Source organism: Poecilia latipinna, unplaced genomic scaffold (genome assembly GCF_001443285.1).
Source record: "Poecilia latipinna isolate Pla-1442-1.1 unplaced genomic scaffold, P_latipinna-1.0 Scaffold36, whole genome shotgun sequence".
NCBI lineage: Eukaryota > Metazoa > Chordata > Actinopteri > Cyprinodontiformes > Poeciliidae > Poecilia > Poecilia latipinna.
The window spans coordinates 277,644-304,439 of record NW_015112652.1 but is presented as its reverse complement, the minus strand read 5'-3'; the positions used below and the strand labels follow the sequence as shown (position 1 = coordinate 304,439).

The following is a 26,796-nucleotide window of genomic DNA, read 5'->3' as shown; positions in this document are numbered from 1 at the left end:
GGGATGTGAACTAACATATATCTAGTCTCCTGTCCATTTCCACTAGCCTCAGGCTTAGGCTGCTTCCCAGGGCTCAGATTGGGCATTACTTTAGAGGACAGACAAACATGAGGCTCTATCACGTTGGCTAGCAGTCTGAGGCTCATGAACTTGGCACAACACTAGCTGTAATCTATTGACCGTTTGCATTCTCTTCTCCAGTGCCCCCAAACCACAGGGCTTTTCTCTATCTGTCACCTAAATCCATTGCTCACCTCCAACCACCTCTATCTGCTGTTTACTCACTCTGGTTTGCTCCTTTTTCTCCCTCCCCCCCCCATATGTCACCTCAATCCTTCTCCATTCCATCTCTTCCCTGTTCTTTCGCCTATTTGCGTAAAAACCGTTGTTCCCTCACTCCTTTACCCCTCTGCCCATCCATCACCATCCCTCCCATCTTCATCTCGCCTATTCGCTTCTCTTATCGACATGTTTCCATTTTCTAAACTGCTCTCGCTCAATCAAATTCACTCTTCCTCCGTAGACCATTTTTCATTTTCTCTTTCATTCACTCTTAGCTTCACGCTGCCCGGGTTTGCCTCACTCCTGTCCACTCCGCTCTCCCCGGTGGGCTTTATTCCACACAGCCCGCAAAGACACCAGGTGGGCTTTGCTGTCCTTGTCATGGCTGTTGACTGGACGGAAGCAGCGGGGTACAGCGTCCTTCAGGGCTCGGCACGTTGGAGCAGCAAAGTGTCAGCACTCCGCTAGCTAAAGTTTTGCTGAAAGAGTTTAGAGCGGAAACAAGAGAACATGTGAAGGACAAGCAGAGGGGAGAGATGAAGGCATTGACACCAGGTCACGTTACTGAACTGTCTCTTCACGTTAACTTGACATGATGGATTTATTTCATAACTGCGGCTTGGGTCAGTGCCACTAGCCCTCCTGTCCTGAATCCACTGTAATTTTATGAAATACCTCTTCATCTATCGTGCCTTTGTTCCTCTTTGCATTGCTCCTCCTTTGTGCCATTCCATCACTGCATCTCAGCCCTGCTGCTCCTGTCCTTTCTCCTCTCTCCTCTGAAACTCTGCCAGTGAGCCAGCCAGTGCCACAATGCATTAGGACCAAACACTATCCGACGTGCTTCTCAGGCACATCTTACACATCAGTCTCTCCACCCTCCTATGCATACACTTGCATACACCATCAGAAACTCCAGCACTTCTTCACACCATCTGCCAGGCCGGGTGACAAAGATGCAGTTTACACAGAAGGCTTGAGGGAGGTCTTATTCACAGTGGCAGACTCACCCCGGCACTACCTCTCTTATCAAAACAAAGTTACATGACTTCAAACAAAGAACTTCTTTTTGTCAGGATGCACAAATCTTCACTTCTCGTGAAATTCATGTTTTCCCTAAAGATATGACAATAAAAAAGGGAGATACAAAAGTGGTCATACCACCTAAACTTTTTATATTTTGCCACAAGATGCCAATGTAATTTTAGGGATTTTATGTGATAGACCAACACAAAACAGTGCATGAAAGCAGAAGAGTCAAAGTTGTATTTTTCTTTTTGTATTCAGCCCCTATTTATTCTGATGCACCTAATTAAATCTAGGGGAACCAACTGCCTCAAGAAGATCCCTACTATCAGTGTGCACTTTGATCTCATCGTAAATCCAGATGTTTAGTTGTTCACATCAGTGAACAAACATTATAATTATCAGTAAACACACCAGGTCAGGTATAAATATGGTGAGATGTTTTATATATCAAAAATGTAAAGAACTATTCATCATTCAAACACTTTTGTATGACTTTGTGTTGGTTTCTCACAGAAAATCCCACTGATTGAGGTGTGTCATTGTAACTTAAACTGTGAAAAAATTTAAGGGACATAAATACTTCTGCAAGGCTTTGTATACGTACGCAAGAAAAAAACACAATCCCCTTTCTTCTCTTACACACACATCAGATTCTGAATAAAGTCATAGCCTCTATACACAGTAGCAAACAAAACAGTCATTAGTAGATTTCAGGCTCCCTTTTAGGTCTGCTTCTCGCCGCTGTTGGTGTACCCGCGCCTCTGGGGTGGCGCCGCAGCTGTAGGTTTTAATAAAAGCATTGTCTTTGGAAGTTGTCTGAAGGGACTTGGTTTCATTTTGGAGGGCTGCTGCCGCTGCTGCACTTGCCGTAGATGCAAGAGGAGAGAGGGCTATTGCGCTGGGACGCGGGGGCTATGAGGTTCAGTGTCATTGTGGGACCCTCGAAGGACTGAATCTTATTGTTTGATAGTTTCAATATACAATCTGTTGGTGTGTGTGCGAGAGAGAGAGAGAGAGAGAGAGCGAAAGGGAGAAAGTGTGCATACTTCCTCCATTCATACAATGTATAAATTTGGCCGATCCAAACTTGTGTAAAACTCAAAGCACACAGCTGACACAAACCACTGCATCAGCTTTCTAATAGATTCACTGCATTTGTTATGTCGCAACAAGAAGTCATATTGATAAAACACACACTGTGCGTTGTGTATGTGTATCGACACACACATACACACACACAAAGAAGTGATACAAAGCAAACTCTTTTGGTTTGAAGAGAGTTGCATTTAACCATACCCATAAAACCAACAAGAACTATTAATGCTCCACTGTTCTACCATGAAACTGCGCTCAGTATAATGAGTTATCTCTCTACGACACACAGGTGTCCATTAGGTCTTTGGGCTGACCAGTCTGTGACACCATTCAGTCAACAGTTACTCCATCTGTCAGCATTCAAACACCTTGGAACAAGACCCTCAAGGGGACATTTGTGTCATCCATGATGGACAATAACAGCCTGCTCTCACCAGGAGCGCAATGTTTCGCCCATGATGAGGTCAAATCAAATGTTAATGTCTGGATTTGGAACCACAATTCTTTGCAATCCTCCCGTTTTGCCTCTGCTCCCACAGGCACCTTCAGACGCCATCAGCAGAAGCAACATGGTCACATCTTTAAAGAGGCAAGAGGAAAGAATGAGTAAGGCTATCCAGAAACCAGCAGTAGAGGAAAATCCTAATTGCGCCTATAAGTGTGTTCCCTCCTGTGGAGTGAAGGTGCAAGGTAACGGCCATCTTAAATCACAGCCTGGCTGTGGCCTTCATTAAAGCCATAATGCCAGGCTCTCCCTTTAATGGAAATTGAAGGCAGAGAGGCTGTTGGTGTAAATTAAAGTGTAAGGCCCGAGTAGGGAAAGATTTCCCCGGCTCTGACAGGTGCAGCCTGAATTAGCTGTAGTGCTGTTCGAGCAGTCAGTGGGAGAACACTGGTATTGATTTTAAGCACTGTTGCACTTCCTATCTAAAAGGGAATGTGTATTACTAGAGCTAAGGACATCAATCACTCAGTATTCGACCACTGTCCCCTGGCATGCTTCGGATTTGAAATGATAAACAAACAGAAACAGACCAAAACAAAAGAGTGGAGCTGGCCGCATCGGTCCTGTATGGATGATGCTCGTACGCATCAGAATAAATCTCACAACAGACATCTGTGCGTGCATGCCGCCGGTCCACTTCATTTAATCTTCCTCGTGTTGACAGGATGCCATCTCTATTCAGGGCATGTCCTGCATTGTGTGTCACCTTGGTCAAACAGCTGGCGTCAGCTCCTTGAGCTCAGGCTGCGGCTCACTCCTCTGTTTATGACCTGCATGTGTCAGAGCAGTAGCATGCGTGCAGCGCAAGCGGTGCAGCGCTGTGCCGCTCTGTGTATGACCCCGCTGCTTATCTCTGCTTTCCATCATACCCCGCTGACCCAGTCTAGAGATGCAAGCTGGGGAAGAATTAGCCTTCTTAGCCTATTCCCCACAGGGGTCAACCCACAAACAGACACACAGTCTTCTCGCAGTCTTCACAGCCGCAGCGAGACGCATGCACGCATGCATTATTTGTCATTGCATTATTTGCAATGACAAATAATGCAGCCGCGCCTCACCGCGGGATGTCCTGGGTGTGACCTCTCACACGCGACCTTGAACATAAAGCTTTTCATGTAAAAGGCTGGCAGTCAATCAGATCCAAACAATCACACGGAAGATAATGTTCTGTCACGCTCTACCATCCGTCACTACAGCAACAAAAATAAAAACATCCGAAAACATTTGTTCCCGTCTTTCACACTGGGAAACGCACACACACATAAACGTACACACCACATCATGGATTGATGGCTGTGATAAGGCTTGGGATGTGTTGTCAGGTCTTTTGTTATCTCTGTAAGTGCACTCTTGGACATACTCCCTGGTGACACATCTGAGCCACCACAACACCTGGACCAAGACACGGCCAGCATGAGCCACCTGGGAATTGACCAGCAGACCCTCAGTGGTGACAGACTGTAGCCAGGAGCAACTTGTGAAGAGTTTGTCTAAAAAGTCACAGCATCAAACCTCGCCCATTTTCAGCCTGCCTCGTCCTGAGCTTCCAAGTGCCAAGATCTCTGACGTTTTCGATGCTCTGACAATATGAGCTGCTTTTCAGCTTTTTGCAATGCAAAGAGAGTACCAAAGATGAAATGTTACCCACCGCGAAGCCTTTCAATATCCACACTCAAGGAGCGTTTTTCATCATTTTGGTATGTCACAACAACAAACTTCATCCTATTTTAATAAGAATTAAATTGACAGATCAAAAAAGGCAATTTTACAAGACAAAAATAATTTGATCTAAATTATTTTATTGCAGCTCAGGTTATATGTAGCTATTGGCCAGTGAAAGGTGAATCTTTTTTTTTTTTAATTTTGCAGGATTTTTTTAAAAATTAATTTTGTTGTCATTGCTGACCAGTTTGTCTGACTCTTTCACAGAAAAAACATACCAAAGCATAATACTGCCACTGCAATGTTTCACTGTGAGGACAGTACATTTGCTGTTTTCCATTATACACATTTCTTGTGGGCTGAAAAGTTGAAAAAAGCTGGTGATTTGTGTTCTTCCTGTCCCTTTTGTGAAATGCAGGAGTTGTGAAGTGCTCTATAAATTGTATGGAGAGATTTCCCCACCGTAGCTTTGGATCTTATAGTTGATCAGTTCTTGCGTTACCTGTCAGTTTAGGTAGAGGCCATGTTGTGGTGGATTTAAAGGGTTGAATAATTTTCTATAAGATGCTTAAAGTTTGAGATGTAGTTTTATGGCCTAACCCTGCTTTAAAATGCTGTATTTATAATTGGTTTTTTTTAATGAATATTTGGTATTCATAATGACCACCACCAGAGGCTGGTTGTGGTCTGGTGCGCTCGGTGTGAATGTGTGTGTGAATGGGTGAATGACTGAATGTAGTGTAAAGCGTTTCGGGTTCCTCCAGACTTGATAAAGTGTTATACAAGTACAAGCCATTTACCAATTATTGGATGTCAAAAACCATAATATCCTTTTCCTTCCTCCTCACAATTATGGCTGACTTTGTTTTGGTCTATCACATAAAATCCAATAAAATACACTGGTTTGTGGTTGTAATGCCACATAATGTGGAAAAAAAGCTCAAGAAATATGATTACTTTTGCAAAGCACTGTATGCAGGCCCACATCTGAAGATTTGCACTGAACTCCAATTAATTGATTCAGAAAGCAGGCAGTTCTCCTTGATTAGAAAAAAAAAACAAAACAAAACAAAAAAAAAAGTAAGAGGGTGCACAGCTCTTTCAGTGGGTAATTACACAAGCGAACATTTTCTAATTGCCAGTGTCTTTATGCAGAACTCTAATCAATGGCTCTCAAACGCAGAAGGAGGAAGGACAGAGTGAGCAATGGGTCTTATGCCAATGGGCACATGAACATTTACACATTGGTGAGAATTGTCTGAAATGCCAAAATAGCAATCCTGGCTCTCTAAGTAAATGCAAGCAAAGATTCTTATTCCAAATGCATGAAGGTGCAAGTTTTCAGAGAGCTGTGTGAAACAGGACGCGTTGGCTATGGCAATGACATGATTGGTTTGTCTGACAGCTTGACAGTAGTCATGACAGGGCCAAGGATGTGAACCCTCCCGCCGTCTGATCTTAGTAGATTAGTCAGAGCAACTCAAACAAAGAGCAATCTAGTGCTGTCAAGTGTCAAAGTCATATGCATTATTAATATTCATCCTGAATATGATAAATAAATACATTACACGCTTTCCTGCCACAAACACACTGCCTAACATTAAGTTTTATGGGCTGAAGTTAACTGAAAAGCCAAGGGGGTTATTTATTTTATTTTTTTTCATCTATGTGAATACATTAACGAGCCGCGTGAAGTGCAATTTCAGAAACCCCTACACATTTCCAAATATCATAGTTACTCTTGGCATTTTATTCCACATGTGGGTGTAACTTGTGACCTCGACTGCTGAGTGCTGAACGTGCCGACAGATCGAAATGTATTAACATACCACTCAAAAGTAGATGTTGTGCTAATGCCTGTTATGTTAATTGGCATGCAAAAAGGCAGTTATTAGTCAGTATTAATATTCTATGATGTATTTGGAAACTGTGAACTTTTCAAAACAGCAATCAGCAGCATGTAAAATTAAACATCCCCACCCTGAACTTGAGGGCTCGTGCAACTGTCTTAAAAAGATAGGTAAAATGAATTATGGTAATTTTTGTTCCTTGAATGTAATAGTTTTGAGGCTGTGAATTAAAAAAAAAAAAAAAAAAAAGAAATGTATGTTTAAAAGAGGGCAGCAGTGTAATTGTCTTACCTTGTTTTAGGGGATGTCGTTAGCCACTCTTCATGCTTTTCAAATGTTATCAAGTAAGCTGCAATCTCCTGTGAAACAGAGAGGAGAGAAAAGGAGTGAGGCTTGAATATGTCATCTTTAATCACTGTTCTCTTGTGTTTGCAATACATTTGTGAGACTGCTTCATTGATATTCAGACAGACTAACCAGCAGAACAAACACGGGAAAAGATGGAAACAGGGGCAGCGTCGGGGAGTTCAGGCAGGTAAGCGCACCCGGATAGAAGTAAAATGAAAGACAGAAGTAGGATGCAGCTGAGGTCAGATCATCTTTTGAGACCATCTTTGTTATGAAAGCTTTGATCAAGTTCTCCTCTGAGGACATCAAGGTGCTCTCAGAGAGATTGACATCTCTGTGTTTAAGAGCGAAGAGCTTTTAACATTTTAGGTCCGATCCTCCCCCAAATCCCTTTGATCTGCCCTTGACACTCCTCTATGGATCAATCCACTCTTTAACCTTTGAATAATAATTACAAGCAAGTCTCACAATATTGACATGCGTGCGTACTGCTACTTCAGAAAAGGCTGTAGATCCTTTGGAGTTTTTTGTGTACAAAGAGATACTATAGACACAGAAATAAATATATATATATATATATATATATATATATATATATATATATATATAAAGCCTTAACTGCCACTGGCATAAATAGAGAGACTTCAAACACTTTCATGATTCCAACCTCATCCTGCCCACTGCATCCGTCTGAGTGCAAGGAAAGAACACGCAAGGCCATACCCAGCCATTTTCCCACCAAAACTAATAGGCAGACATAAGGGAACTTTAAATAATGGTTGACAACCTAATGGTTACTAGTGACAGCCAGCAATTCAATCTGCACTGGAACGTTTGACTGACTCTTACAGAAAGTAAGATACAACAGCATTCTCGATGCCCTCTTGCACAAAAACATTGTTTTCTAATTTATTAAGAATGTATATTTTTGCTTGAATGAGCTCCACATCTGAGGCAAAGTTGTCCACACAAACAATAAAGAACATTTACACTTCACTGAGTAATAGGATCCTAAGTGTTTACTAATGAGGCTGGATTAGTCAAACCTCACAAGTAGACGGTAACTCTTTCAAATTTAAGTTAGGGCCTTAATGTGCCAACTTTGCATCTAACCCTGTTCTCTGAATACAGCAGTAATTGGAATGTGAATTTATGAATGCATGATTGAAAGATTTTATTATTTTTTTTAAATTGATGTATCAGAAATTGCTGGTTTAAGGCCCGAGCACAGGTAAGAAGCTTCATAAATGCTTGGATTTATGGTTGACTGACAGAAGTATATTTCCTTTTTTGACCATATTAGGCTTTAAATTGTTTGCCATGTCGTCACGTTTTCTCCAACTTCAAAACAGAAAAACGCTTCGTTATGCAACCTAAGATGAAAAGGACATCATATTTAGAACTGAGTCATAGATAAGTGCTGTGATGACTATATATATTTTTTACTTTCAAAATCAAACATGAAAATAATTTAGAGCAGAACTGGCCGACAATCAATTTAAGTTGATCCTCATATATATACATAAAAAAAAACATTATTGGAAATAAATATTTTTCTGCTTTGATGAACAGAAAAAATGCTTCATAAATGTTGAACTGTGTTTTGCAGTGTAGAAAATGCAGTTGGTTAAATATTCTAGATTTTGACAAAAGATGAAGAAATGCAATCCACATCCCTTAAAAAAATAATGTTTTGGAACAAATAATATTCACCAACTTCAGCGTCATAACTCACTTTCAGTGTAAGGGAATATTTTCTTACAGGGAGTGTAAGAAAATATTCTTTGTAGGGAGTGTGCCACAAAATTAAATTAATTGTATTTATCTACTGTATATGTATAATGATAGCAGATGATTAATCTAAATCTTCAAGATAATTGACTTATGTCACAAAACATATGTCCATATTTATTAGCAAATAATTAAAAAAAAAATTAAGTACTATTTGGAAAAAAGCAGAAAAATCAACTTCAGTGAAACACACAAAATCCAAATTGCTTTATGGAAACCCTGAGACTCTCTAAGACCTCCATTTTCCAAAATACTTAGGTATGCACCACTGCAAAGGGTTGTTATTGGCTCATCGATGGCGTGCCACAAGTGTGACCTGGCACAGACTCAGCCGGCTCGCGATAGCCCGTGGGGATGCTGCAGGATGTTGCGGTGTGAGGGGTTCCCAGGCTGGCAGACGTCCCAGATGAAGAGGGGGTGGTAGCATGACTGGTACTGTTGCCTCCAGGAGCAGGCTGTGAGATAATGCAGCGCTGATTAACTTCCTGTTCTCCTGGCCTAACGACCAGAGGCACCCAGGCCATGACAAGAATAAAGAGACTTAAGAGAAAAGATAGGAAGGGGAAGGGGCTGCTCTTCCGCTTTGTAACTTCTGTAATTTAACAGTGAAAAAAGCAATGAGACACTGGAAATTAAAAAACAAAAAAAGAAAAGCACGACTACTTTACTGACAGAGAAAGTATAAAAATTCATGGGGAATGTGTGAATTTGGTAAGGATAAGCGGGTACTGCTAATTAACTAATAGTAACACCACTTTCCTCCTTGTGTTTTTAACTAAATTACATCGGCGATCAAATTAATTCCTTTTCTTCCCCTGCGCTCATTTTGGGAGGGATAAATGGCAACAAGAAACTCGTTCAGTGACCTCTGCGCCTCTGAGCACCCAGCCTTTTCATCACTCTCGTCTTTAAAATTGAGCCAGAGCTTCTGTCTCAGTGGACGACGATAATATACAGGGCCACATGGCCTCGTATTAGGAAGAGTCCAAACAAAACAACTACAAACTACAAAAAAAGTACACCTCTACCTCCGGCTTTCTGCTCCCCCCCCTCCCTATCTGAACAGATGCCAGGGATTATTCCAAGCCCCCGACCAGCCATAAAGGTGCAATAATCTTATGGCGAGGAAACAAACAAAAACAGACGTGCAGCCATTAAACAGCTGCAAGGAGACAAAGTTTGCATGGGGCGGCGTTATGAGAGGCTAGCGCGCGTTCAGGTTGAGCAAACACGCTTGAGGGTTAGCGCAGAAGGTGGGGAGGCAGGGGGGAAATGCGTAAGCAGCACGCCGAACACTGATGGTGCATCAAAGTCAAAGCAGCTGCCGTCAGTGGGCTCTGAACTCTATCTGCTGACCTCGCTGCCTCTAGTCTGCTCTCCGTCGCTGGGGAGATATTCAGTGAAGGCTCTCTGAACACACACCTCCTACCTCACTTGGCCCTTAAAGTTAGAATCCACCTCATGTAAGATTGTTTGAACTTCGTCTCGTTACGCCTCAGTCCTCCCCTCTGACATGATCCTCACTAAAGCTTTATCTCCAGGTGTTGTTCTCCACAACGCAAATTAAGGCAAACTCCCATGCAAAGCAGATCTACATGAAGACGAAATCAACATAAGCTTGCGGCAAAACAGAAGCAGAGACACTAGCTGGTCCAATTGACAAGGTGGTGTGCAAGAAACGGGGGCCTTTCATTTTCCCGGGGAGACGACAACCCGAAACTGTTTGTTGTAAGTGAGCCGTCTCATTTGTTTCTTTTGTCTCGGCAAAAGCTGCGACACTCTGTTAGCAGCGGCGGCCGCGTCTGAACATGACGGAGCAGTTTCAGAGCTGATGGAGACGGAGAGGTGCGAGTGTTTGTTCTTCTGTCTGCCATGCCAGAACCACAAGGTCTGATTACTGGTTACCTGTCTGTGCATGGCACTTCATTAACATGCTTTCAGGAGCTGTCACTCCTGCGCTCATCAACATGTTCTCTGTTCTCATATGCAACACGCACACACGCACACGACTACTCCACTCGAGGAAGTGTCTCTTTCCCATAAACGCAGAGGTGAAAAGGAAAGCCACCGTGAGAAAATTTCCGTTCCGAGATGACTGGCTTTTACTGTCTTGCTTTTCAAATGATATTTCCACTCTGAAGGTACAACATTTCCTCCAGAGAAAATCATCTTTGAAGCGTCTACCTATTTGAAATCAGAAATGACACTGAAATATTCATCCCCATTTTATGTCTTTGCATCAAGTCAGGATGCTAGGAGCGGAGGGCAATAAACTTTCAGGAAAACATGCATGTTTCAGTTCATCCTACGTCCTAATATTATTAGGTTTCACGATGACTTCAGCAGAAACTGCTCCTGAGTCTGATCCGATGAATTTTCCAAAGTCTGTGCACTTCAGACCTCAAAAAACGTCAGTGTGAAAAAAAAAAATGCGGTTCTGGTTTGATGGATACATTCCGATGCAGATTTACAGTCCCTGGATGACCAGAGTGTTCTCTAGTTCTATCAGCACCAACTTTGATTTATGTAACAACAAAGAGAGGTGCTGAGAGGAGCAACGCCTCAGCAATTGGATGACAAGCCTGATCCCTAGAAACAACCGTCACTATGCCATTAGATGGCGAGAGATGAGTCTTTTGGCATTATCTGGACAGATCAGACACCTGTCTCTAAACACCATCCATAATGTTTCTGCTTTCCTTCTGCAAGTTGGGCCTTTGAGTCGAGCAAAACGACAAAGTGAAAGCAACTCAGAATTTGAAAGGACATTTTCAACCTTGTTTTAAACGTGACGCACTTACAGCTGTCTGTCAGTAATTTAGAATAACACTGAATAGTAATTCCATTTAAAAACATAGTGATAAATATTTCAAGTTTTCTTCTGTTAATTTTGATTATTTGATCTTAAAGGTAATAATAATAATTTGAATATAAATAAAACCAGCATAATTAACCAAAAACTATTATGACTTGGCCATTGTCCAGCAGGAAGTTGCTGACATCATCCATCTAAGGAAGGCAAGTCACAAAAGGTCGTTGCTAAAGAAGCTGGCTGTTCATAAAGTGCTCTAATGGAAAATTAACTGAGAGGAAAACATGGGAGAAGGTAGTGAGGCAATATCCATTCAATATTTTGGCAAAGACATCAGAAGGGTCTCACCTGGACTAAGAAGAAAAAGCAATGGATTTTCCTCAGTGCTTCAAAGCCCTCTTTTAAGTTTTGCATTTGCAAACCGAGGTCCCAGAGTTTGGTTGAAGTCCAGTCTGAAGTTTCCGGTCAGTGACGACTTGGGGAGTCAAGTCATCTATTCCACTTTGTTTCATCAAGACCAAAGTCAACACAGTGGTCTATCTGGAAATTGTAGGGTACCGCTTGCTTCTCTCTGCTGACAGCAGAGTTTCCAGCAGGACTCTGCCTCCGTCCACACTGGCAAAAGTACCAATACTGGTTTCAATGACCGTGGTATCTTTCTGCTTGACTGGCCAGTGAACTTTCCTGACCTAAACCCCACAGAGAATCAATGCAGTATTGTCACGAGGAAGACGAGAGACACCAGAAGGGACAATGGAGACGAGGTAAAAGCAGCTATTAAAGGAACCCGGGTTACAAAAGGCCTCAGCAGGCTGATCGCCTCCATGCAGGACGCTGTGATTTAGGCTAAAGGAACCCCAACCCTTTATTGAACACATACTGTAAAGTACAGAACACAGTTTTCAGTAGGTTGGCATGTATTAAAAATGTGTTGGTCCTTGTTATATTCTAATTTTACAAGAAGAAAAACAGTTAGAATAAAAAAAAAACATAATTTAAATGTAATACTCTGGATTTAAAGTATTTACACAACAGTGTGTGGTATTTTCACTTTTGTATTCCGATTTATTGAGATGTACCCGATTCCTAACTTTACAATTTAAGGGAACAATTAATAAAAAAAAAAAAAAAAACTAACAAAGCACAATGAATCATTCCTTACAAAGTCGGCTGCAGTCAGTCTTCATCACTCCACCACAAACCAGAGGAAGAAAATAATTTAACTCTAAAAACATATGTTTGCCCATTACAGTATTGTTCCAGTTATATTGGTCCTCCAGTGACACTAATGAAAACGCACTTAATAAATAGCCATATTAGAAGAACTAAGTTTAGAAACAGTATTGATTGCAGTAAAAGCTCGAGCTAATGAAATGAATATGAGAGAGCAGAGTAATGTGAAGGAATAGATGGAGGGAAAGTCTGAGCAGAGCACAGCGCCTCCAGCCTGCCTTGTGGTGAAGTCTGGGGAATGCATCCTCAAAGCTTTGACCTTGCCCTGCACTTGAAAGCAGGAAGTGGAGGAGAAAGGGAGGGGTTGTAGGGAGGAGGGGTGGGGAGGCGAGCAAAGGAGGGACACAGTGAGAGGAGCCCTCCCTCATGACCTGGGTTTTTACTGTCGAGTGCCAGGTCATCTGATATTTCCTCCAGGGCAGCCCAGGAAACCAACCTTACCAGGGCCAGGCACAAATGGACTTGTGATGTGTTTGGGGAGGGCAGAGGGGTTTGCTGAAGCACCAGGCAATCACGAGATTACAGTCCCACACACACACACACACACACACACAAAAAACTAATGCAATTAGACACAGATGGAGATGAGCAGAGGAGAAGAGGATGAAGGAGGAGGGTTGGGGAGTTACTGAAAATGGAGAAGATAATCAAAAAGGAGAGAAGAGGAAGAAAGTTTGAAGATTTTTTTTTTTTTTCTTCCCCCCATGACAATAAAAATGGATTTAAAACAGTAGAAGTGTGACGGCACAGTGATTAGAGAAAGTGTGCTTTGGTTCGATTCTGCAAGCAAAAGCACCTAGGTTGAATATTATGGCTCGTTTTTTTTTTGTTTATACTTCATGAATTCTTAATGCACAGGCAATGATGTATCACACACCATATCTTCGCAATCTCGTATGGTCATATTCCCCTTTTTTTTTTTTTTTTACGACCGAGAAAGCATCCAGATAGACGGGCGGAAATTCCAGCCACCTGTAACCTGCAGCTAGCCTTAAAGACAGTCTGAATACGTGTTATAGGGGATGCAGAGGATTCACTATGAAGACAAATGGTCAGGGTAGGCGAAAAGAGGCAACTTAATGGAGACGAGGCAGGAGAGAGGGAGAGTCAAAGTGAGAAAGTTTGGAAAGTGAAAGTAAGCTACAATAGAGTTTCCTGTTGACAGATGCACTTGGCATCTGGTGGAGAGGAATGAGGCTATTCTACGAGTCCCTGTGCTGGGTTAAAAATATGCCCTCTACACCATGCTGCTCATAAGGATCTGCATGGGGCCTCCCTCCTGACAGGGAGGAGTGGAAGTCACACTGTGTCCACTCTGTTACTCCACTGTGAAGAGAGAAAGAGTTGTTGTGCACCGTCTTCCATATAACCGGTAGGCCATCCTGCATTGTGACAGCTGATGAGTTGGGGGGGGGAGGTGAATAATGATGATTGGATAAATCTATAAGGGCATTGATATCAAGATAAAAATTATATTTACATTCATTGGACAACACCGTTCACATTTATCTGGACCTTAAGTATGGATGTGTGAAAAGGTTTTGACATAATTTCTCAGTAAATTATGTGATAGTATAAGAACATTTTAGAGGGGAAAAATAGTAAAAAAAATATATTTTTTTTTAACAAAAATCACCACTTTTACAATTATTTGTACCCCTGTTTCAAATAGTTTGTGCAACATAGAAAGACAGCATTTAGTTTTCTCCAATAATAACATAATATTGGAGCATTGAGACAGAAAGAGCTTTGACCTTTCTTTGCACAATTTTCCTAGACCCTCCAAATGGTGGGTGGTTTAAGTTACCGTATTTTCTGCACTATGAGGCTCACCTTCAATGAATGGCCAATTTTAAAACTTTCACATAAAGAAACATGATTTGTATCAATAAATTGCTCACAGAAAATGCATTTAGTCATACTTTCAAATATATTGCTATGTAATGATGCTGTCATTGAACAAACAGTGGAGGAAATGGTAAAACTGACATTTCGGACAGGTTTGATGTTTTTTTTTAAACATCACTAAATCGGAATTTATCATGACAATTATAAATTAAATTCTTACCATAATAATTAATAAACAGTATGACAAATGCCTGCCCCTAGATCATCCTAATAGGACTTAGGTTTTAGGAGTAAGGTGTCCATGGATGAAGGTTTATTTTCTGCCTGGGGAATAATCTGTGTCGACTGGCCATATGTTTTGAATTAATATCCTGCTGATACCCAGTGATGACTCTTTTTCAGTTTTCTGGCAGAGCACACCGGATTTTTTTAAACACCTCGTGGTATTTTCTAACATGCTCATAGTATGATTCACAACTGATGTCCCACAGTAACACAGTTCCTCTGCTGTACTGAACAGTGGACGTGGGCTGTGCTCTTATTGAAAAAACGTTCGATATAAATCTGGTCAAACTCTCGGGTGGCAGCGGCTCAGAGGGTTGCAAGTTCGAACCCCTGTTCATCTCTAATGCAGCATTTGTCACACCGTACATCCCTGCGGTTTTCACTTCTTTTTTTTTTAAAGCAACACATTTGCAGGGTTAGAGGTCAAGATGTCGGACAATCTTATTTTTTTTTCATCAGACAATATTGATTTATTAATTTATAACACTGAATTGGAATAAATTTATTGACTATAAAGGCTGGACAAAAAAAAAAAAATAGTGTATGATTATGCCACTGCAATAAAAGATGAATTACTTGTAAGACGTTTTACATATTCTTAATGGTGTGCCAATAAACATGGCCAGCGCTGCAGCGCTCCAGTATACATCCACATCTTTATCCTGATGTCTTGGCCATATGGTGGGAGCAGTCTGAAGCAACATGGCTCTGTTTGTCCGACTCGCTGTGTGCCCTTTGATCGCCTGCAGTCCTGCTTTCTCTAGCATTACAAAACATGGAAGGCGCAAAACAAACCATCCTCTGGCCTACATTATACATAGTTTTGGGATCAATCTGGCATCGATTCTGGATAGTGATGCCTTCCAGTAGCTGGTCAATGCTTATCTTCACCTTTCTGCTTGGCATGCTGGTCATAAGACTGGTCTGATAAAAAAAACAAAACAAAAAAAAAAAAAAACAAGGCATTCTCATGGGTGGAGGACTCATCTCACTTCTCAACACCTCCCTGCTCCCACAATCAATGTTAGCTACAGCAGCTGCTCTGCTGTGTTTACTGTACTGCTTCTTTATGCTATATATGCTAGAACAAGTATTTGCAGCAGTGACAGCAATAGCAGGGGAGCGGTTTAATTTGGGAAGGTTGTTGTTGGAAATAAATGTGTTTTGTTCGCGGGAGATAGATCAACATCAGCCTGTTATATTGACTGCAGGCATTTTCTGTCATTTGTGAGAGAAGTCAAAAAGAAAGAACATCGTTGAGAAAAAATAGCAATTCATTTGAATCGCAAGATGACCCACTCAACCGTAGCTGAAGTTCTGCATTAGGCCACAAATTTCAATCATGGTTTTATCTGACCAGAGCACTTTCTTTCACGTGTTTGGGATTTATCATGGCTTTCTGTCAACATCAGTCTTCTTCTTGCTAATGTGAGGCTGCTGGGACTGAGTGGGGGGAGTATTAAAATGTGGGTTTGATCCCAGATTTTCCTACCATAATATGAGAATATGTTGGTCACTTAACCGAAGGTCCCAACTGATTCACATATTGGTGTACAAGAGCGTTGTGAGTGTGGCCGGGTGAATTAGAGTGTACAAAAATGACTGGAAGAGCTCCATATAGTTCATTTATAATCTATTTTAGTTAATACTGAGAATCTGTCAGTATTACAACAGTAATACCTGAGCTGTGGACCTCTGCAGCTCCTACAGAGTTGCCATGGACCTGTTCACTGTTTTTTTTATAATACTCTTAAAAATTATGTCTTTTTAAATATTCCCCAACCTATTAGTTGAGGTGCAGGGACATGTACCAGGATGAGATGATTCAGGATTCACTAACTGTTTTTATACATAAAAAAATATTCTAGGGTGAACATCAATATGATTAAGTGTCTTAGAGATACAAACAAATAAAAAATAACGAATCAATGCATTTTAGTGCTCCTGATACTTGAATTTAATGTACGTTTCTTTTATTTCACTAAATGAGAAAGTTGCCACGTCATGCTGTTGGGAAAGATTAGAGAATAAGACACAGATCAGCCAAAAGAGACGACTTTATTGCCATGGCTTCTGTGTATGATTTTTTTTTTTCAAAAACTTTTGAGTACAACATAAACTTTGAAAACTCATAAGTGTGAATAAGAATAAATCAGCAGCCATGTACACTGAGTGAGGAGTCATCATAAAGTTGACTAAGATGAAATACATCCATCTTCTTGTCAGCCATGATTAAGGCGTGTTGTAACTCAGTGTTTGTTACTATGCACAGGACCCATATGGGACCACCCATTGTATCCGTGACAGCCGTATGTACAGTGATGATTGCACTATCATTTTTTTTTTACTCTTCTTTCTCTCCCTCTATTTTCGAAGGTCTCTAACCTCTAACATGTCTCTGAGACGTGCTGTGGTATCGACAGGAATATAAAGTACGGCGTTCCTCAAAAAGGAGAAAAATTCCATAAAGGGCTTTACTATATTGCGTTAGCACACGGTGTCCAGCCTTGCTCCTGATGGCCCAGGGCTGCCTGACCTCTTGTGCCTGCGCTGCACGTCCTTTTCATCAGCTATGCAGCTGGATGGGTGTTTAGCTCTGTTGACAGCCAAACCAAGGAGAACAGAGGGTGGCCAAGTCTGTGTGATCATGAACTCCCCTCAACCCCGCTACCAAGACTCCAGGCTGTTTCGCCGCCTCCGTTTCCCAACTTTTCTTCCGTCTAAACTGTTCGCCAGAGGACAGAAGCGCCGCGGGAGGAGTCAAAATTACAACATGCGTCTCCTCGATTTCCAATTCTTTCCTATATGTCTTTTTATCTGACGTGTGCTTTTATTTTGGTAGACAGCCGATATTGGAAGTGCCATGTCTGATTGAACAGCCAACAGCTAGATGGTCTGTTTGATTCCTATTACAATTTCAGTGTTTGAAGGAGCGCGGCTATAAACGGTACATTTTTGCCTTTCTTATTCTCCCTTTGAAAACGGTCTCACAGCTAAAATCCAAAGAGAAGCATTAAATGTCACAAAATATGATTAATGTATTATTATTTTCAGAGAAAGAGACATTGTGGGAATCTAAAGTCAAATATAGCCAAAATGTTCCCAAAAGTCATGGAGAGGCACATTTATGCATGAATCAAGTGATAGTGGGTTTCAGAAGGTCAACACATCGCTTATCAATCACCTGATGTCACAGCTTTCATTTTAATGCTCATTCTAGACTGATGCAAAGGCAGAAGAGTGGAGCTCAGATTTTCCCACATTCAACACACAGGATTCAGCCTTGTGTGGTTCTGAAAGCCTATTTATTTCAGGCTCTAAAATCAATTAATGCTGGCATTATCCTTTGAATTGCACTATTCACTGCAGCCAAATGAACAGGGCACCCTTGCATGAAAGCAATTTTGACTTTTAATCCAAGAACCCTCCCCAACCGGAACCACCTACAGGTCAATCTCCAGAACTGCAGATATCTGTTACTATGCACAAGAGCACGAGCACATGTGCAAGCTCTTGGCTTCTGTGACAAGAATGCGCTTATGAGTTTGAAGCGCGCTGCGTGGCGTTTGGGCGATGTGCAGACAAAAATCCTCAATTCTCTCCGGTCTCTCGCTGGCATCACATAAAGAAATCACAGATAAATGCAAAAATGATGAAGTAGGTCTTGGAAAAATGGTGATAGGTAGGGAGAATAGAGAGCTGGGGAAGACAAAAGAGGTAGATAAGAGGAAATCCAAGAAATAAAATCCCGCTGAGGTATTTTATGCATAAAAGTGCTAAATAAGATTTGCCTAATCAGCATTAATATCTTTGCTATGGGAGACGATACACTGATTTGCAAAAGTATTCATACCTGTTGAACTGCTTGTCATTTTGTTACATTCAAACCACAAACTTCAATGTATTTTAATCGGCAGGTTATTTGAGAAAACAAGAGAAAATAATACATGTTTTGTTTTTCTCTCTTTTCATTGTAGCTGAACAAATATGGAAAGTGTTGCATAATTGCTTTTTTCTGATGCATGAACCCTCCACCTCTGTCCTCAAACTTCATTCGCCTCCTTTTTTGCTCTAATACCCTTACATAAAACACAGTCACAAGTTACCATGCTAACACACAGGCCAAGGATAGAGTTGTGGAGCAGCTTAAAGAAAGGCAAAGCCAAAAAATTCGATCCAACGTTGAGTATCTCACAGAAAATCAATCAATCTATCATTCAAAAATAAAGAGAATATGTTGAAGCTGCAATCCTTGTAAAATCTGGACGTCTACCCGGCAGGTCAAGCAAAATAAGCAGTAGACAGAGAAAACGCTAAGAGGACGTTGATAACTCTAAACTCTAAAGTAGATGTATTTTGACAGGACGACTATGAGTCATATGCTTGACAAATTGGGCCTTGCCGAGACTCGTTTGTCACAAGTCTTGAGGGGTAAAACAGAAAACCTGGGGAAAAAGTTACTCTGACCTTTTTTATGTATCACAACATCTATAAGTAGTTATGGCAAAAATAATAAAAGTAGTAAGTTATGTTCTGGCAACAGATTGTGTGGCTGTGACAGCATCCCAATGCAGTCACAACCACACAATCAAAAATAAATTTCTTGTAAACATAAACAAAAACAAATTAAAAAAAATCAACACAGAACAACTTACTGAATAATCTACACCAGAACACCAGTAAAATTAAGTAGGTATATTTTATTGCTAAATGCCAAACAATAACTGCATTCAACCATATTTTTCTAATTTTATTGATATTTATTGCTGACTTCAGCAACAATGGGAAATATAAATATCCTTTATTGTCCCACAGTGGGAAAGTTGTGGAGTATAAATACAGTAAAAGTTACGATACTGACAGTATTTCAAGTTTTGGAGTTTCTAAACATAATTATGTTAAATTTATCATCATCAAAATAAATCAAGGCTGTTATGATGATAAAAACAATAAAAAAATAAATAAAAAAAACGGTATTATTATTGCCCATGCCTACGATGCCTAGTGGAAAACCAATGTTACATTGTACTGAGCAAACCACTCGAACCATAAGACAAGGCGATGGCGGTTCATGCTGATGCTTCCCTTCAACAGGGACAGAGAAACTGATCAGATGTGTTAGGAAGATGAATGAAGACAAATCCAGGGAGAAAAAAATCAGAAACTGAGACTTTTAGCTTTTACCTGTGAGACAATTGCAGCAAAATGAGGTTCAACAAAATACTGCATCAGGAAGGTTAAATACAAAAGTGCAACACACTTTTCAAATTTGCAGGAAAAGATCAAATGATCAAATGAAACCTCGTTTAATTTTTCTTTCACTTCCCAACAATGTACTACTTTGTGTTGATGCTTTGTGTGAACACCTAAATACACATTGCCGTTTGAGCTAGTATGTTATATAAATGTATTTCCACCAGGCACAGCATAATTATAACTCTGTCCTGTCCATCCACAAAGAGTGACACGCTGAGCTCTTGCAGGAAGGGGAAAAAAGACATGAATACAGGAGAAGTCTGAAATTTTCACCAGAGAGATGACCACATCCCCCCGCTCAGGCCAATTAGCCAGCAGAAACTCTTTCATTTCCCGAACAACTTGTCAGCATGAAAGGATCACCCTTTGTCTGTCAGACTCGTGCTTTTATCCTCTTCTGCTACGTCCTGCACACAGTTAGTCCAGCAGGAAAACACGCGCACAGGCGTGTAACCCTTTAATTCAGCCAATGAACAACTTACATTCCTGCGGCTCCCTGCTCTGTTCCTGTCATCTCTCGGTTTGCCTGGCAGCACACGCACCTCAGCAGAGCAAACATATTCACGTATGACCAGTAACCGCAAGCGCAGACGCTCACACGATAGAAAACCAGTCAAATCCTCGCATGAACAGCTTTCATTTTATCTCCCCTCAGCTGCTGCCATCGCTCCGACTTATGTGATTGTTAGTTCAGAGAGAGACTTTTCTTTAATTGAAGTGAGCGTGAGCACATGAGCGTGTTGCGTGTGTGTAGCGATCTGTCCAAAGCATCGCCTGACCATGGCTGTATTGTTTGGCCTATCAGACAAGCTGTCAAGTACTCTGCCTCCCTCCCTCCCTCTCGACTCTCTGCCGCTTTGTGTTGACATTACAATAACGGAAATATGGGACTGTGAAGGTCACGGATGCCTGAAGCCGAACCGACCGGCAAAAGCCAGCGTTCACATTTCCTCACGCCAGACACATACATTACGCTAACAATCCACCTAAGATGCAGTCAATGGGCACTCAACATGAGCAATAATCACATTCAATGACATTTTTACTAAACTGACATTAGAAAAAGCTGAAGTGGATCTCCAGAGCGCAGCTCCATAGATTTCCCCATTGCTATTCCCCCCCCCCACAAAGCCAACTTCCCTTAACTTTTCTGCTTCTATCTGCATACTGCCATCTGCCTCTTACACACTTTCAGTCTCTCTCACATCTCTCCCCTCTGAAAGTTCGGCCCGTTGAGAGGGGCTGCTCTTTGTGAAGGCTGCACTCGCAGGCGGTCAGAGATCGATCAACCAGACACTCCGATGTCCTGCTCCTTTTGTGAGCCCAATCTGGCTCTCAGCACCTCTCCTCTGTTTATCTCCCACACGTCTCTCGCTGGCTGCATGCTCTTAATTAAACATGCCGCATGGCTATTAATTGTCAACCAGATTCAATTTGTTCCCCGGGCACGCCATGAATGGGCCTCTCCTCCCAGAACAAAGGTGTCCGAACAACCGTGTCAGAGTTGGACAAAAGGCCCACGGCATCACTTCTATCTCAAACAAGCGGAGCTGCTACCAAGCAGCAGGCAGCCATTGAGCGAGGTGTTATCCACGCAGGTTCCCAAGAAAAGGTGCTCAGTGACATTTAGACAAAAATGGAGGAATTTTATCACAGTTTAGCCGATATACTTTTTCAAATGAGCTTAATTCTCTTATAGATATATTTTCTTTCTTTTACAAACCCTTCAGAGATATCCTAGAAGTTGGCATGGGCTGGTTACCAGTGTAAAGGTACAAAAGAATAGTCACTTACTTTCTATTGTACACAGGTTGAATTGCTTGTTAACACAAATGGCGAGTCAGCCGATCACATGGCAACAACACAATGACAACTGGATTTAGTGAAAACGTTTTGCTGAAGCACAAACGGAGCATCAGACTAGGAAAGAAAGGACTTTTTTTAAGTGATCATTGAACATGCCGTGATTGTTGGTGTCAGACTTGCTGGTCTGAGTTTTCCAAGAACTGCTGATCCACTGGGATGTTCACATACAACCGTTTATAGAGAATGGTCCCAAAAAAAGAGAATATATCCAGTGACTGGCCATTGAGTGGACAAACCTGCCCTGTAGGTGTCAGAGGTGAGGAGAGAGTGGGCAGACTGAATTCAAGATGACAGAAAGTAACCAGTCATTACAGCCAAGGAATATGGAACCATTCTTGAAAGCACAACCTTGAAGCAGATGGTCTGCAAAAGCACAGGCCCGAACCAGATACCGCTCCTGTTAAGTATGGAACATAAAACTCAAACTGCAGGGATTCAGGTGATGGTGATGTACTTGTATAAGGGTATTTTCGTGGTACACATTGAACCTTTTAGTAAGCTAACTTTTTCTTATAAAAGGTGCTTTATAAAAAGCATTGATCACAAAGTGCTATATAAAAGAAAACTAAAATGGCTAAACTTTCCTTTATTGCACACTGTGATGTTCTCATTTTTATGTACTCATCATGTATAGCAATTTGAACGATTTTGCTGCTGTACAAATAAACTTGCTTTGCCTTTAGCACCAACTCAGCCTACCTTACTGTTGCTGCTGGTCATGTCCATCCCTTAATGACCACACCGTAGCCCTCTTCAGGTGGTTATTTCCAGCAGCATTTTATTAAAGGTCAAATCATTTCAAGCTGTCTTCAATAACATGGTAATGAATTCACAGTACTCCAAAGGGGTCCACAGTCAGTAGATCTCAATACAATAGAGCTCCTGATGTACTAGAACGAGACATCTGTGTCATGGACATACAGGGAACAAAACTTTGTGATGTGATGTTAATGTGGAGCAAAATCTCAGAGGAATGGTTGCTACACTTTGACGAATCCATAAAACCTGAGGCAGCTATGAAGGATAGAAGGGAACAACACATTTTTGTGAAGATGTATATCCTGATTTCAAAACGTATTTTAGAACTAAAGATTCCACGTTTAATATCCTTAAAATTAGTTTCCAGAGAAAATGCTGAAGTGACCAGAATATCTGATGTGCTGATTAAATCACAGAATGTATGTACTCCTTGTATCATTATGCTGTGTTGCTGCGCACTGGTGGCAAGCTTTGTTAAAAAGCAGATTACCATACTTCTAGTTTTTTTTGTTTTTTGTTTTGCACAAAGACAACTTTGGTTGTTTCAGAATCAGAATAGAGGGTTATTGTGTAGAAACCTAAAGGGCACCAGTAAAACAGTTGAAAAAAAGTCTGCAGGCACCAGGAGCATTTCTACCATGAAGCTAAACCCAGTCAACAATTATCAGCCTCCAATTATTGTGTTCCTCTTAATAGGACAATGGCAAAAGGGCACAATTTCTGGCTCAACAAGCATTTGAAACTACTCCCAAACTGAACAAGTTTTATTCTGGTAAACTTCATTAGATTGATGGGGTTTTGTTTTGACAGAATAATTTTTTAAAAATCAAAATAGCCATTACGTGGGATGCCAATATTATTATTATTACTATGTTGTGTTGTTTTAGCAGCAGTATGGTTAATTGTCTCTGCTCAGTTCGAACGGAAACAAATAAATCTTTTCATACCCTTTAGTTTTCAATTTATGTGTCAATACTGTGATACTTTTACTCAAGGTTATCATAGCAAGAGAATCTCATACCAGCCCAAATCTATTTGGAATCATACAAATAAATAACCCTTGGGTTGCTAAAAGGAGCAAGCAGTAGCCAAGGAACAATACAATTTATAGCCATGCATCAACGTGACTGGAGGCTGCTCCAGCATTGAGCCAGAGCCCACGGAGCCAAAATATCCATCCCCTTTGCAATTCCATCAGCTGTCCCACCTCTCAGTCACCCCAGCCATCACCCCAATCAGTGCTCCCTTTCCAAAGTCCAAAAGCTACAGGGCCCAGGCTGGTGCCAAAAAGGTCTGGCTTGGGTTACCATGTCACATAAAGGCAGAAACCAACCCGTTCTGAGCCCTCTGAGTCACACGCAGAGCAAAACCCAAATCAAAAAGCTCATATAAACTCACACTGAGACCTACATTCCATTGTGTGGCAGGCCTTGTTCAAACACCATGTTGTAGAATTTTTAATAGAGTTTGACGAAGGTGCTGTAGCATACAGAGAGAGGAGATGTTTTCCCTAGTGGGCTTCTGTGCTTGCCTCTTCAGCAATCCCAATATTTTTGCTGCTGGTGAAATTCACAGAGCATTTGAGGAATTACTTATTTAAAAGATAAGGTTTCCTCTGTTGTCAGCAAAAAAGAAAAAAAAAAAAAAGAAAAAAAGAAACACTTCTTGTCCATAAGAGGCAAAAACCAATGCGGTGTGAAATCAAAGGTCACCCAGAGACAAATAGCACTAACAGGCAGGAGCAGGGGTGACAAACGCTCCCTCCATGCGCTCCCCAAATTAATTAAGACCGGAGATTTAACGTAGCATCTCTCTCACAAAGGAGAACAAGCAGCCGTGTTATTGTTAAAGCAGGACTTCTAAAAGAACAACGCTCCTCTTTTCACTGTGGTAATCACAGCATGTTTACCCATGTCTCCTAAATGACTGCTTCATTGAATGTTTTATGTGGCAGCTTTGAGAAGTCATTGATCTCTGTCTAGGCTCTGAGACACCTCCGTCGAGTCTGCTTCAGCTACATAAGTCCACCTGCTTTCAGCCCAGAATCCTTGGGGCAATGCATTGAATGTCTTACCCCAGGCAGCCTGCTAATCCGCTGCATTCGCAGGTGTCTGTCTGGCCGCGAACACAAGATAAGCACAAGCCTGAAGGAGACAGCGAAGGCCAATAGACACGAAGCGCACAGGCGATTGTGCCTTCGCACCAATCCAGAGCCAGTCGGCCAGCAGAGAAGACGGGCTGAAAACAGCAGGTCTGAGACCGGGCCCGAATAATGACACCTCATCTGGGAGCACCCAGCGAGAAACATCTGCATCCCCTTATCTCCACAATGGCTTCACAGTCAAAGCGGCAAGCTGATCATTTATTGGATTACTCCGCAGTAAGCTGCTGTCTAATGTTCACTCACAGATTAGTGTGGTGGAAATGTTTACACCAAGCGAACCGGGGCAAAAAAAAAAAAAAAAAGTTGTCTCGTCTTAGATAAGAACGAGGGACCGGCATGGTGGCCCGAGGCATGGCTTCAACTGCACTTACCTAGCATCGATTCCAGCTACAATTTTCAGTGAGCCAGTCGTGCTTGAGAAATTTTAACAAGCTAAGGTTTAATTAGTCCAAGAGAGTAATTTTGAGACATATAATGCCGAACGGTATCGCTACAATTAAAGCATTGAGCCAGTATTAAGGTGGAAGCACAATGCTCTTTAAATACAGTCAGGGGTCTAAGTAAGGAAGATTAATTTAATTTCAATAAATGTTGAATGGTCACAGTTTGGGCCAATTAATTTTTACACGATATAGTTGACTCCGGACAGAAAGCCTGAGAGAAATAAAAGTTTGGCTAATTAGATTTCCTATCAAGGGCAGTCACACCAACACTACATAACATCCAACAAATGTATTGCTTTAACAAACGCTTCATTTATACTGCATTAACAATGAGGGCTCCATGTCCTTGATGTTGGTGAAATATGGAGAGGGGAGCTCAGATCGTACCAATCACGTGTAAGGGCATGCTCAGCTGTACCTTTTGGCCTTTTAATGGTCATTTATTGTTCATCAAGTGTGCGTGTGGGTGAGAGCCCGCAGGTCCCTACGTGTGTTTTATGAGTTGTCTCCTCCAGTTGGGGGCAGCACTGCCCTGGCCTCAGTGGCTCCATGCACTCATCCATCCCACGTCTTGTCTAATTAAACATCGTTAACATTCATCCCAAGGTCTTATGCAGATGAGCACAGAGGGAATGTGGTGCACTGCGCATTAAGAAAACAACTCGGGGGGTGGCAGGGAGGTGAGCGCTGGGATGAGATGGGGTTGTAACCGAATTGAGACGTGCCTGGATATCTCCGATTTGACCTCATTCATCAATTAATTACCACCATTAGTAGGAGGTGATGTGGAACCAAAGCTGAAATCACTGCACCGTGGTATCTCCACCACCAATTTGTTGTCCGCATGTGCGTGCGTTTGTGTGTGTGTGTGTGCGTGTGTGTGTGTATATGTGTGTGCTCTTGAAAGACAGGATCCCATTAAGAAGTGATCCAGGTAAGTTTGAGTGTGTCTGTGTGTATGTGTACCTACTCTATGACCAGAAAGGCAGACGTGTAGACAAAGTGACAGGCATCAGGCCAAACTCTGCCATCGCTGTCTCCTGAACAGAGCTGTGATCGCAGCTCAGTCCTGTCATGTGGCTGTCACTCCATCATTCACAGTCATACAAACACCATACAATCACACCTCACCACTCTGCAGCCGTGCAAACACCTACCATGGCCCTGTCTTGAAAGGCCCCCTTTGTTCTTTATAGAACAGTCGCTTGCGGTGCATTTGGGATGGGAACTTGAAAAACAAGCGGTAACTGTGCCCTTCCTTACATGTTGACTTCCCTAGTTTATCCCAGGAGTCATAAACCCAGTTGTCTGATATTCGCACAAAACAAGAGGAAAATAATTTTAAGAGTAGTGCATCATCACAAGCAACTGAAATTAATAAAAGTTGCATCAGCAAAACATTTTACAATTAAATTTCATACCTCAATAAGATTACTTAAAAAAGTGCCATGGTATTTATACATATTATACATATGAGGACAACTTGTAGGAGTTCCTGGTAGCAATATGTAAAAACCCTTAAATTATTTTATTACTATACCATTATTGCACAAGGGAAAATAAAACTA

The 26,796-nt window shown here is 41.5% G+C and overlaps 1 protein-coding gene across 6 annotated transcripts in view; it reads right to left on the bottom strand.

Annotated features, from left to right (window-relative positions):
* The window catches only part of camta1a (calmodulin binding transcription activator 1a), a 413,667-nt gene that overhangs the window by 232,268 nt on the left and 154,603 nt on the right, over positions 1-26,796 (bottom strand). For all 6 annotated transcript variants that reach the window (XM_015043496.1, XM_015043504.1, XM_015043462.1 and 3 more), the window contains one exon: positions 6,715-6,782. In XM_015043496.1, the coding sequence (XP_014898982.1) occupies positions 6,715-6,782 (68 nt within the window). The remainder of the gene's footprint in view (positions 1-6,714; positions 6,783-26,796) is intronic.